Source organism: Chlorocebus sabaeus, chromosome 26 (assembly GCF_047675955.1).
Source record: "Chlorocebus sabaeus isolate Y175 chromosome 26, mChlSab1.0.hap1, whole genome shotgun sequence".
NCBI lineage: Eukaryota > Metazoa > Chordata > Mammalia > Primates > Cercopithecidae > Chlorocebus > Chlorocebus sabaeus.
In genome coordinates this window covers 9,820,223-9,832,594 of record NC_132929.1, presented here as the reverse complement: position 1 = coordinate 9,832,594, position 12,372 = coordinate 9,820,223, and the positions used below count along the sequence as shown (strand labels likewise).

Below are 12,372 nucleotides of genomic sequence, written 5' to 3'. Positions count from 1 at the left end.
TCCCAAAGTGCTGGGATTACAGGCTTGAGCCACCGCGCCCGGCCTGTATAGACCTTTTCTTATGCAAATACACACATTTAACCTTTTTTATCCGAAAGTTCACATTATACAAATTTTATGAGTCGTCCTTGCACTTAACACCGTCCCTCCCCTCCACGTATCTCTGCTGCCTTGAGAACCCCCCTGCCCCGCTGCAGACCCCCACCGCTTCCAGCTCCCATCGGTCCGGCCTTCCCGCGGTCCCGGTTCCGGCCCCACCTGCGGGACCCCGGCCGCCCCGCCCCGCCGCGGCCGGCCTCGATCCCTGGCCCCGCACCCCGCGGCTCGCTGCTACCAGGCGCCGTTCGCTCACGGCTCCTCCGTGCGGCCCGCTTCCGGTGGGACCAGGGCGTCTCCGCCGCGGCTCGGCTCCCGCGCGCTCAGCACCGCCGGCGGCGGCCAGATGCAGGCGGAGCGAGGAGCTCGGGGAGGCCGCGGGCGGCGGCCCGGCCGCGGCCGGCCTGGCGGAGACCGCCACAGCGAGCGGCCCGGAGCGGCAGCGGCGGTAGCCAGAGGCGGCGGCGGGGACGGAGGCGGACGCCGGGGCCGTGGCCGGGGCTTCCGCGGCGCTCGCGGAGGCCGAGGAGGAGGAGGCGCCCCGCGAGGCAGCCGCCGGGAGCCGGGAGGCCGGGGCGCAGGGGCCAGCGCGCCGGTAAGAGGCGACGGCTGTTGGGATTGGGACCGCGTGTAACTGGGGCAAGTGGGGCCGAGGCCGCCAGTCAAGAGCCGCAAGAGAGCGTGCCAGGCGCGCGCCAGACGGGCGCCTGCGCGGGACGGGCGGATGGTGGCGGGGGCGCGCCTGGGTGTGCTCTTGCCTCCCCTCGTGGCTTCCGGACCGGCTGGCGCGAGACGGTGGGGTCGGAGGGTTTCGCAGCCTGCCCCAGGGTCCGGGTTAGGAACCCAGAGGACAAGGCCGTGTGTCGGGGCTGCAGGTCTCGGCGGCCCGTGGCCGGCTGGGGTGTCTGTACATTACCTCTGTGGGACGGAGGCGCGGCCAGGACGCGATACCTCAGCAGCCTTTACTCTACGGGCACGCTCCTGTTATTAGGAGGGAAGGGATTTTTTGGTCTGTTTTGTTCACTATCAGTGCAATGCCTAGTACACAGTAGGTGCATAATAAAAAGTTTGTTGAATGAAAGAATGACCCCTACGACTGGACTCTAGTATTTAGGGGCGGGACCAGATGCATAGTTCTTTGTAACAGTGTAGTTCTCTTTTATCATACCTATATGTAGAAATCAGGGAGCACTGGCCTTTGTCGTTTTGAATTTTCAATTTATAAATGAGCAGTCAAGTTCTGAGTTTTAATAGCAATATCATCGGTCTTATTGACACAGTCATAGAAGGAAAGTTTTCGGAGATTGGAGCAGGGGATGATATATATGGGGGCATTAATCATAGGTAAGGGAGTTAAGGACTGTCTTTTTATGAGCTGTTCTGTTTCCTTAACATCTGTAGGACAAGACCATCTTTATATTCTGCATTCTTATGCACACAGATTTAAAAAATTCTTTTCTGAATGAGGCAAAATTTGCTCTTACTGACGTGTTTACAGTATCTCAGGGGCATAGCAGGTAAGATATCCCTAAAGAGAGTAGTTGTATACAGCAATACAGAGCTGGAAAAACATTATAAAACTTAAATTTAAATGTGACAAACTTAAACCTTGTTAGGATTAAGGTAGGTAATAGGCAAAACTTGAATGAGATATAAAAACATTTTTAGGGTCAGTTTACCTGGTGTAAACTGACAGAAACTAAGGAAATGACAGAAACTAAGACCAACCTAGTGGCCACTATATATCACATTTTGTTCTTATAACTGTATTATATATATGTAATATATATGTAATGTAGAATTATGTAATATAGTATGTAATTATATATTAAATACAATGTTATATATTATTTATATATACATATATATATAGAGAGAGTAATCTTTATTTTTATAGGTTAATTGTCTTGCCTAAGGTTTCACAGCTAGTGGCAGAGCTGGGATTTATATCAAGCTGCCGTTGAGTCAACTGTATTTTATCTCTTACTTTTTTGTGAACCAATCACCATTTTACTGAGAACAAAGTAGACATTCGTTGGCTGCAGAGATCGTGCTTTAAGAGCAATTGCAGTAATGGTACCTTTGGTATTAACTATGGTGTCTGGCGCACAGGACTTTACTAATAAGCGTCTTTAAGTTGAATTGAGTGAGTGAAGATGCTTCTGTTTTGTTAATCTCTGTTGAATTAAATTGGGTGAAATGATGCTATATCTTTTTTTTTGAGACGGAGTTTCACTCTTGTCGCCCAGGCGGGAGTGCAATGGCATGATCTTGGCTCACTGCAACCTCCACCTCCCGGGTTCAAGCAATTCTCCTGCTTCAGCCTCCTGAGTAGCTGGGACTACAGGCATGAGCCACCTTGTCCGGCTAATTTTGTATTTTTAGTAGAGGTGGGGTTTCACCATGTTGGTCAGGCTGGTCTTGAACTCCTGACCTCAGGTGATCCACCTGCCTCTGCCTCCCAAGGTGCTGGGATTACAGGCATGACCCACTGCGCCTGGCCATGATGGTATATCATTAAAGAGAAAGAATAATCCAAGACTTTAAAAAATGTAAGCTAGTATTGTAACACATTCTGTTAAAATTTTAGGCTTTTTCTTTTGTCGAGTTGGTCTTATCCCTTCATCATCATGTTTTCAGCCAAAGCTGGAGGAAGGGATGTTGGGCAGATTGTTTCTTAATTTTGGTTTGGATTGGTCATCTCTAAGTTCCTTCCATTTCTCAGATTCTGAAGTACCGTTTGTATTTAGTCTTGCTAGGACACCATTTTTGGTGCTTAACGATTACATGAGACAAGATTGATTGACTTTGCTGCAGCCTTCTTGTTCTCATATCCCATGGTGCATTTGTGCCCCAAGGAGAGAGTAACTGAAATGATCAGAAGAAAAAAAAATCATAATAGACTCCCAGCCATATGAAGACCAGTTGCCCACCTTCGGAAACCAATTTGTGTACACCTTTGCTTTCTATTTTGGACCACTGCGTATAAATGGAAAACAAAATCAAACTAAACAACTTCTAGATAGCTATATAATACTCCAAGATAACTTAGTTGAGTACTAAGTTGAGTACATCTCTTAGTCTCTTGCTCCTAAGTCATTCCTTCTGTAAATGGTCTGAGCTCTAAGCTCACCAATTATGAGTGAGCATAATTCTCTTCGCAGAATACTCACTAGAAGCATTATTGTACTAGATACAATGATTATGGAAAAAAAAAACCCCAAAAAACTGGCTGGGTGTGGTGGCTCACGCCTGTAATCCCAGCACTTTGGGAGGCTGAGGTGGGTAGGTCACTTGAGCCTGGGAGTTCAAGACCAGACTGGGCAACATAACGATACCCCCGTCTCTATAAAAAAGATACAAAAACTGCCGAGCATGGTGGAGTGCGTCTGTAGTCCCTGCTGCAAGGGAGGCTGAAGCAGCAGGATTGTTTGAGTCCTGGAGGTGGAGGCTGCGGTGAGCAGTGATCGTGCCACTGCACTCCAGCCTGGGCAATAGAGTGAGACTCTATCTCAACTAACTTGCTAACTAAATGAATAAATAATGCCCCCCATCACTCCCGCCAGTACTAGAATTGTTTAGTATTTAGCTTTGTGATGGGTTGTTAGCAGAGAGGAAGACAAGGCCTGTTGGCAGTCTTTGGAATTTTTTTTCTTTTTTCCTTCCCGTAGTAATAACAGTAATTCACATTTGTTGAGTACTTAATGTGAGATGAGACAACTGAGGCACCGTTAAATAAGTCACGGTTAGGAGAGGTGAAATAACTTTTTAATATCACTCAACCAGAAAATTGCTGAGCCTGGATTCCACCCCAGCATTTTCACTCCAGAGCCTGTTCTTTCGATGGCTGCTCCAAACTGCTCCTGGAATGACTTTGAGATTTGAAAAAGGGGTGTGTGGAGGACTGTTGAGTGATCTTTCACATGCCTGATTTTTTTTTAAACTGATCTTTTAGTGTGGTTATAAGGTTTTAAGGTAATATTGGTACCATCTTCAGTTATTGTGGGTGTTAGCAGACCTTTTCTTTCTTGCTCCGCATTTATATTGCAGCTTTTCATATTCCTTTTAAAATGACTTACTTTCAATAAAAGATGAGACAGCTGTTTATAGTTGTACTAAAAAGTAGAATCTGGAGGCATTTTATTCTGATCAAACTTTTGCTTTATAAATAAAGCCTGAGTAGTGATGAATACCAGATGCCTTTGACGTTTTCATTTCACTTGGTAAAAGGGAAATCTGTAATTTTCTATTCAAGTTTTGTGTGAACCTGGAGGGAAGAAATGGTGTCAGGTCAGTTACAGGCAGGTGTCTAAGGCCTTGCTCCTTCACTGTTGCTCAAAGTAGCCACCAGCAACGTGTCAGCCAGCTAGAGACTGAGAGCCTGTTAAAGCTCAAACTGAAATGACAGCCTCTAGAATTTATTTTCCTTTTTTTTCCAGAAAGCTGGAAGCAAATTTGGTTAGAAACTGAACTGTGCTTAAGTGTCCCAACAGAAGATTGCTTTAAGATTAGCTCTTGGTAATCCCTGAAATTGACCTCTCCTCCTGCTGCAAACCATTGCTCACACACTGTAATTATTTTGGCATCCGTATCCTTGTTAACATACACTGTTTTTAAGTTGCTTTTCTCACTGACCACTATTTCACTTACATATTTTCAAGATCAACACAGACAAGTGAATTTTTTGCCTGTATTCTGCCTAAAAAATTTTTGGGAAACCATGTACAATGTACTTTAAAGTTTATATCTAACACATTTTTATCAATGGATCAGAGAATTTCAAAATATAAAATTTCCAACATATTCTATATTTGACATTTTAAATAAAACTCACACAATTTTTATAAATTGATTTTTTTTTTTTTTAAAGAAACTGGGTCTCTCTTTGTTGCTCAGGCTGGAGTGCAGTAGTGTGAACAAAGCTCACTGCTGCCTTCAGCTGCTGTACTCAAGGGATCCTCCCACCTCAGCCTCCTGAGTAGGTGGGAGTACAGGTGTGAACCACAATGCCCAACTAATATTTTTGTATTTTGTAGAGATGGTCTCGCTGTCTTGTCCAGGCTGGTCTCAAACTCCTGGGCCCAAGGAGTCCTCCCACCTCAGCCACTCAAAGTGCTGGGGTTACAGATGTGAGTCACCACACTTGGCTATGGGTGGATTTTAAATACTAGAGTGATTTGATATTTGCCTTTATCCATTTAAAAATCACATTAATAAACTCTTTAGGCTGGGTGTGGTGGCTCACGCCTGTAATCCCAGCACTTTGGGAGGCCATGGTGTGCGGATCATGAGGTCAAGAGATGGAGACCATCCTGGCCAACATGGTGAAACCCCGTCTCTACTAAAAATGCAAAGGTTAGCTGGGCGTGGTGGCGGTGCCTGTAGTTCCAGCTACTTGGGAGGTCGAGGTGGGAGAATTGCTTGAACCTGGGAGGTGGAGGTTGCAGTGAGCCGAGATCACACCACTGCACTCTACCCTGGAGACAGAGTGAGACTCTGTCTCAAAACAAAAAACAAAACCCAACTCTTTAGTAGTGTGAAGATTTCCATTGTTTCTTGTTCTATTTTACTTGTATTTTAATTCCCCATCTCCCCACAGAACCTTAGTCAACAGAATATATTTTCATACTTGAAAATCTTTTAGTGGTTACCATTTCATGTTTTCCTGTAACAAATGTCGACTTAAAAAATGTTATGTAACTCTACAGGCCTGGGTGGTATTTTTTCTTTTAGACTGAATTAAGATTACATTGATTAATATATACAGTTATTTTGATTTGCAATTTTTTTTTTTTTTTTTTTGAGACGGAGTCTCGCTCTGTTACCCAGGCTGGAGTGCAGTGGCATGATCTCGGCTCACTGCAATCTCCGCCTCCAGGGTTCAAGCAATTCTCCTGCCTCAGCCTCCTGAGTAGCTGGGACTACAGGTGCACGCTGCCTCGCCTGGCAAATTTTTTGTATTTTAGTAGAGATGGGGTTTCACCGTGTTGCTCAGGCTGGTTTTGAACTCCTGAGCTCAGACAGTCCGCCTGCCTCTGCCTTGTGAAGTGCTAGGATTACAGGCGTGAGCCACCATGCCCAGCCTTGCAGTTGTTAAACATAAAGGTAAAACTTCATTGTAAACAAGTCTCATTTTCCCTAATGAGTTTGAGTGGCCATGGATGAACATTACTTACTACCTGCATGAGATAGGATTCAGTGTCAATTCTTCTCTCAGTTTTTGATTTTTAGATGTAAGGATTGAGAGGCATTGTTCACATCAATAGGTAGATGGGAATGCTGGAGTTTTGCCATATCAGTGTCACTCAGTTCATTAAACATCTCTACTTATATACCAAAAAATTATTTCTAAAGTATTTTAAGAATCTGTCAAGTGATCACTGTATTAGGTTCTCCATCACTTTGGTTGAAAGCAAAGAATTGGAACTACCTGATTGGCAGAGTACATTTTACATGTTCTTCAGAATTACACTTCCTCAACATCTATATTTAAAATTGTCCTATTGTTGGGGCTTGGGGAATACAGCCAGGTTGAGAATGGCTGAGAAGGAGTTGTGCTGTCTTCAGGTGTGTTCTAGGGTAGACTGCTTTTGGGAAAGACCGTGGATCTTGAATATCTGGAAGCTGATTCCCTGAAAAACATGCTGCTCATATACTCCTTGGAAAATCTTTCTGAACCCCTAGGTATGTGCACACTCTGTGTTGAGGACAGATAAGATCATAGCACCTTTGTTTCTTAAAAGGTAAGATGGTTCATTGCATGAATTCATTCAGAGCTTTTTTGTTTTCTGGCTATCCATCATTTGCAGAATATGGTTTCCAGGTTTTGTCGTTCTTTTCTTTTTCTTTCTTTTTTTTTTTTTTTTTTTTTTGAGACAGAGTCTCCCTCTGTCGCCCAGGCTGGAGTGCAGTGGCGCGATCTCGGCTCACTGCAAGCTCCGCCTCCCAGGCTCACGCCGTTCTCCTGCCTCAGTCTCCCGAGTAGCTACAGGTGTCCACCACCGCATCTGGCTCGTTTTTTTTGTATTTTTAGTAGAGACGGGGTTTTACCATGTTAGCCAGGATGGTCTGGATCTCCTGACTTTGTGATCCGCCCGCCTCGGCCTCCCAAAGTGCTGGGATTACAGGCGTGAGCCACCGCGCCCGGCCACTTTTGTCATTCTTAATAGTGTTACTGCCTTTGTTTTAAACCGCTGCTAGGTTGGAAATAGCTCGCTCATAAATCAATACCACTGGCGTGTGTTTTCTGGAAGAGTAGGTACTAAGTCATTGTTGGTTTTCTCATTTTTTTTTTCAGAAAAAGTAGTGATTACTTTTTACAGCACTGGGCAAGTGACCTCGAGAGAGGTTATGTAGGTCATTTGATCCTAACCACACCGTAGCATGACTTAACTAGCCTTTTTCTAGAAATTAAGTGGTCTGTCACTATTTCCTGATGCACTTTGAAGTATCAAAGGGAGCAATAAAGACCATAGTGAAACATAATAATTTCTATTTTATAGAAGCTACTGACTAACTTATTATGGCACTGGATTAGTTCTCTTTGAATTTTTTTTTTTCTTTTGTTAGAAGCTGTGTGTGTGTGTGTGTGTGTATGTGTGTGTTGAGGTGCCAGGAATAAATACTTTAATACTTTTTCTCTTGGATGGAAATAATTAGCAGCTTTGTTAGTCTGAAAATTTTCTATAAAAGTGTCATGGGGCAGTGCATGGATAATGGTTATGGACAATATTTCACTTTTGAGTGGGTTTTGTCAAAGGATGCTGAAAAGAAATAATAACTGATGTGTGTGTTTTACCTTGATGCTGCTCGGATGCTGTTGTTATAATTTGACCAGCCTGATTTTGTAAGCCTTAAATTGCTTAAAAGACAATTCCTGTGAAAACAACACTGCCAAGGATGCTGTTTCCTACCACCCATATCACATCATTGGTGTGTGTGCAAACAGAGCAACAATCAAAAAATACATAGGAGATTGATAGAATGCATTCCCTGTTGTAAAAACTTAATTCTACCTTTGAGTCCTCCTGCCATTAAGGACTGATACAAATCTGTCTGATCATAGATCTTTAGTATCAAGTCAAACTTACATTGAGGTGTAGCAAACATTTTAATATTAATCTAAGCAGGCCGGGCACGGTGGCTCATGCCCATAATCCCAGTACTTTGGGAGACCGAAGCGGGCGGATCACCTGAGGTCAGGAGTTCGAGACCAGCCTCACCAATATGATGAAACCCTGTCACTATTAGAAATACAAAAATTAGCCAGGCCTGGTGGCATGCGCCTGTAATCCCAGCTACTCAGGAGGCTGAGACAGGAGAATCGCTTGAACCCGGGAGGCAGAGGTTGCAGTGAGCCGAGATCGCACCATTGCACTCCAGCCTGGGCAACAAGAGCAAAACTCTGTCTCAAAAAGACAAATTAACCTAAGCAAGGCATAATTGGGATAATAGGCTGTTACAAAAAATCTCATATGTATTCTTTTGGATTATCATTATCAGTGTTGTGATTCTTCTATTTCTGTATTTAACTGTGTCAAGTTACTGACATCGAGAGGTTAATAGATGTATATTCTGTGAAACAAATACAGTCATCTATTTTGGATTTCTATAATTTCTGGCTTGAAAGGGCCATTCACAGTTACATTTGGGGAAAACTAAAAAATATTTAGGCCAGGTATAGTGGCTCATACCTGTAATCCCAGCACTTTGGGAGGGTGAGGTGGGAGGATTGCTTAAGGCCAGGAGTTCAAGGCCAGCCTGGGCAACAAAGCAAGATCCCTGTCAACAACAACAACAAAAAATTTAGCCAGGCATGGTGGTGCACACCTGTATTCCCACCTGCTCAGGAGGCCGAGGCAGGAAGATTTTTAACCCAGGAGTTGGAGGTTGCAGTGAGCTATGATCACACCACTGCTCTCTAGCCTGGGTGACAGCTGAGACTGTCTCAACAAAACCCCCCAAACCAGGCTGGGCATGGTGGCTCATGCCTGTAATCCCAGCATTTTGGGAGGCTGAGGCAGGTGGATCATGAGGTCAGCCTGACATGGTGAAACCTCATCTCTACTAAAAATACAAAAAAATTAGCCAGGAGAGTTGGCGGGCACCTGTAGTCCCAGCTCGGGAGGCTGAGGCAGGAGAATGATGTGAACCTGGGAGGCGAAGCTTGCAGTAAGGTGAGATCACGCCACTGCACTCCAGCCTGGGTGACAGAGCGAGACTCCGTCTCAAACAAAACAAAACGAAAGAAAAAAACCCCCCAAAACCTAGTATTCTCAAAGAGTTTCATGCAATGTGAATTTTATTTACATAGTGGATTTGGAATTCATAGTTCTTTTTTTGAGATGAAGTCTCACTCACTCTGTCACCCAGGCTGGAATGCAGTGGCGTGATCTTAGCTCCCTGCAACCTCTGCCTCCTGGGTTCAAGAGATTCTCCTACCTCAGCCTCCCGAGTAGCTGGGATTACAGACATGTGCCACCATGCCTGGCTAATTTTTATATTTTTTGTAGAGATGGGGTTGTACCATGTTGGCCAGGCTGGTCTCGAACTCCTGACCTCAAGTGATCTGCCTGCCTCGGCCTCCCAAAGTGCTGGGATTACAGGTGTGAGCCACCATGCCCAGTTTGGAATTTATAGTTCTATTGTGAATCTAGAGGTCACATTCTTGTGAGCTGGCTTCATGATATTGAGGACTAGAATGTTTCAACATCATTTTTTCCTTTTACTACAAGGTTGATAATAAAATAGAGTGTCTCTGTTCAATATTTGGGCTAATTAAAGATTAGTCTTATATTATTGAAGAAGTTTTAATCCCTGTTACAGATACATTACACTTCAAGTCCTTCCAAGGAAGTTATGATTTTTCTGGGGGCAAACCTTGTTGAAAAAATGAGTATTGTTCTAAGGACAAAGCTTGGCTTCCTATTTTCCCTTAATGTTCTTCACTCCATTCCCAAGTATTGTGTTTTGTTTTGCTGCTGCTTTTCTATTTAAACTCAGTAATACTATGAATATGTAAACAACTCCTAAAGTTTAAAAATCATTTCCTTTTCAATTTTTTTTTTTGTAGAAACAGGGTCTGCCTATGTTGCCCAGGCTGGTCTTGAACTCCTGGACTCAAGTGATCCCCCTGCCTCAGCCTGCCGAAGTGCTGGGATTACAGACGTGAACCACCATGCCCAGTTCCTAAAACAGTTTTTTTTTAAAAAATTTAATTTTTCCCTTAACATTTGATGTAGATTCTTTTCTCATAAAACTGGGAAGATGTCATAAGACTTTTAAGTAAAAAAAAAATGACAGTATGTGAAAATTATAAGGTATACATATGCATTTAAAACTCTCAAAAGGGTAGAAGAATAATATCAAACTGTTAATCTGTGTTTGGAGTAGGGAAAATATAGGGATTATGTAGAACTTTGTCTTTCCTTTGTTCATATTTTTTACCGTTGTGTATTATCAGAAGCATAGACATACTCCAATTTGAAAAGATGATTCTACGAACATATTGTTATTATAAAAGTAGGGAAGACAGTAGGGAAGACAATGCACATAAAAACCGTCGGGATTATCTCTGGGTGGTGAGATTATGTGGTGTGATGTGTGGTGAGTGTAAACGCGGGCTTTGTGGGGCAAGATGATCACTTGAGTTTGGACAGGTTCACTGCCTGTCTTTTTCTCCTTCCTCCACTTTCCACGCGCGCACACACACACACAAAACCAAACCAAACCAAAAAAACACACACACACAATTTTTTTTTCTTCTGAACCTTTGAGTGGTGGATATGATGCCCCTTTACCCCTAAACACTTCATTGTGTATTTCCTAAAAGCAAATAAATCTTTTATAACCATTGCACAATTATCAAAATCAGGACATTAACACTGCTGCAATTCTATTTAACCTTACAGAGGTTTCACCAGATGACCCAATAACGTCCTTTATTAGGCTTCGAATCTTGAGCAATGACGTATAGATGAAAGGACACTTAAGAGAGTCTTCACTATGGCAGCTACTGTGGCATCCTAACCACTCTAATCTACTTCTCTGATTGTTCCTGTGGCTGGGTTCTCAGCTGCCTGCTTCCTGCTTGTTTTTTATTCAGCCTATTTCTCTAAACTTCTTGTCGATTTTATAAGCTACTAGAAATTCTTTTAGTAAATTCCTTTTCTACCTAAATTAGCCAGAGTTGGTTTCTTTTTTTTTTTTTTTTTTTTTTGGAGACAGAGTCTGGCTCTGTTGGAGTGCAGTGGCGCAATCTTGGCTCACTGCAAGCTCCGCCTCCCGGGTTTACGCCATTCTCCTGCCTCAGGCTCCTGAGTAGCTGGGACTACAGGCGCCCGCCACCGCGCCCGGCTAATTTTTTGTATTTTTAGTAGAGACGGGGTTTCACCGTGGTCTCGATCTCCTGACCTTGTGATCCGCCCGCCTCGGCCTCCCAAAGTGCTGGGATTACAGGCGTGAGCCACCGCGCCCGGCCCAGAGTTGGTTTCTATAGTTTGCAACCAAAACTGTAGTAAATTACATTTCCCTCCCACACTTCATATTTCAGAATCTTATTCATTTTCACATGCTCACCTCAAATGCCACCCCCCTTTTTTTTTTTGGGACGGAGCCTCACTCCGTCTCCCAGGCTGGAGTGCAGTGGTGCGATCTCTGCTCATTGCATCCTCTGCCTCCCGGGCTCGAACGATTCTCCTACCTCAGCCTCCCAAGTAGCTGGATTACAGGCTCCTACCACCACGCCCAGGTAATTTTTGTATTTTTAGTAGAGACGGAGTTTTACCACGTTGGCTGGACTGGCCTCAAAATCCTGACCTCAGGTAATCCACCTGCCTTGGCCTCCCAAAGTGCTAGGATTACAGGTATGAGCCATAGTGCGCAGCCTCGCCACCTTTTTTTTTTTTTTTTTTTGAGCTGGAGTCTCGCTCTGTTGCCCAGGCTGGAGTGCAATGGCACGATCTCGACTCATTGCAACCTCTACCTCCTGGGTTCAAGCGATTCTCCTGCCTCAGCCTCCCAAGTAGCTGGGATTACAGGCACCCGCCACCACGCCTGGCTAATTTTTGTATTTTTTTTTTTGTTTTTTTAGGAGAGATGGGGTTTTACCATGTTGGTCAGGCTGGTCTTGTGACGGGGTTTTACCATGTTGGTCAGGCTGGTCTTGAACTCCTGACCTCATGATCTGCCCGCCTCGGCCTCCCAAAGTGCTGGGGTTACAGGTGTGAGCCATTGTGCCTTGGCCTTCCTTTTTATTTATAGTAATTTGTAGTTTTA

General features: G+C 44.1%; 1 protein-coding gene across 1 annotated transcript in view; it reads left to right on the top strand.

Annotated features, from left to right (window-relative positions):
• Positions 1-283: 283 nt before the first annotated feature.
• AVEN (apoptosis and caspase activation inhibitor) overlaps positions 284-12,372 on the top strand; it is a 182,914-nt gene continuing 170,825 nt past the window's right edge. Inside the window, exon 1 of the mRNA XM_008017153.3 lies at positions 284-691. Within this exon, the coding sequence (XP_008015344.3) occupies positions 443-691 (249 nt within the window). The 5' untranslated portion in view covers positions 284-442. The remainder of the gene's footprint in view (positions 692-12,372) is intronic.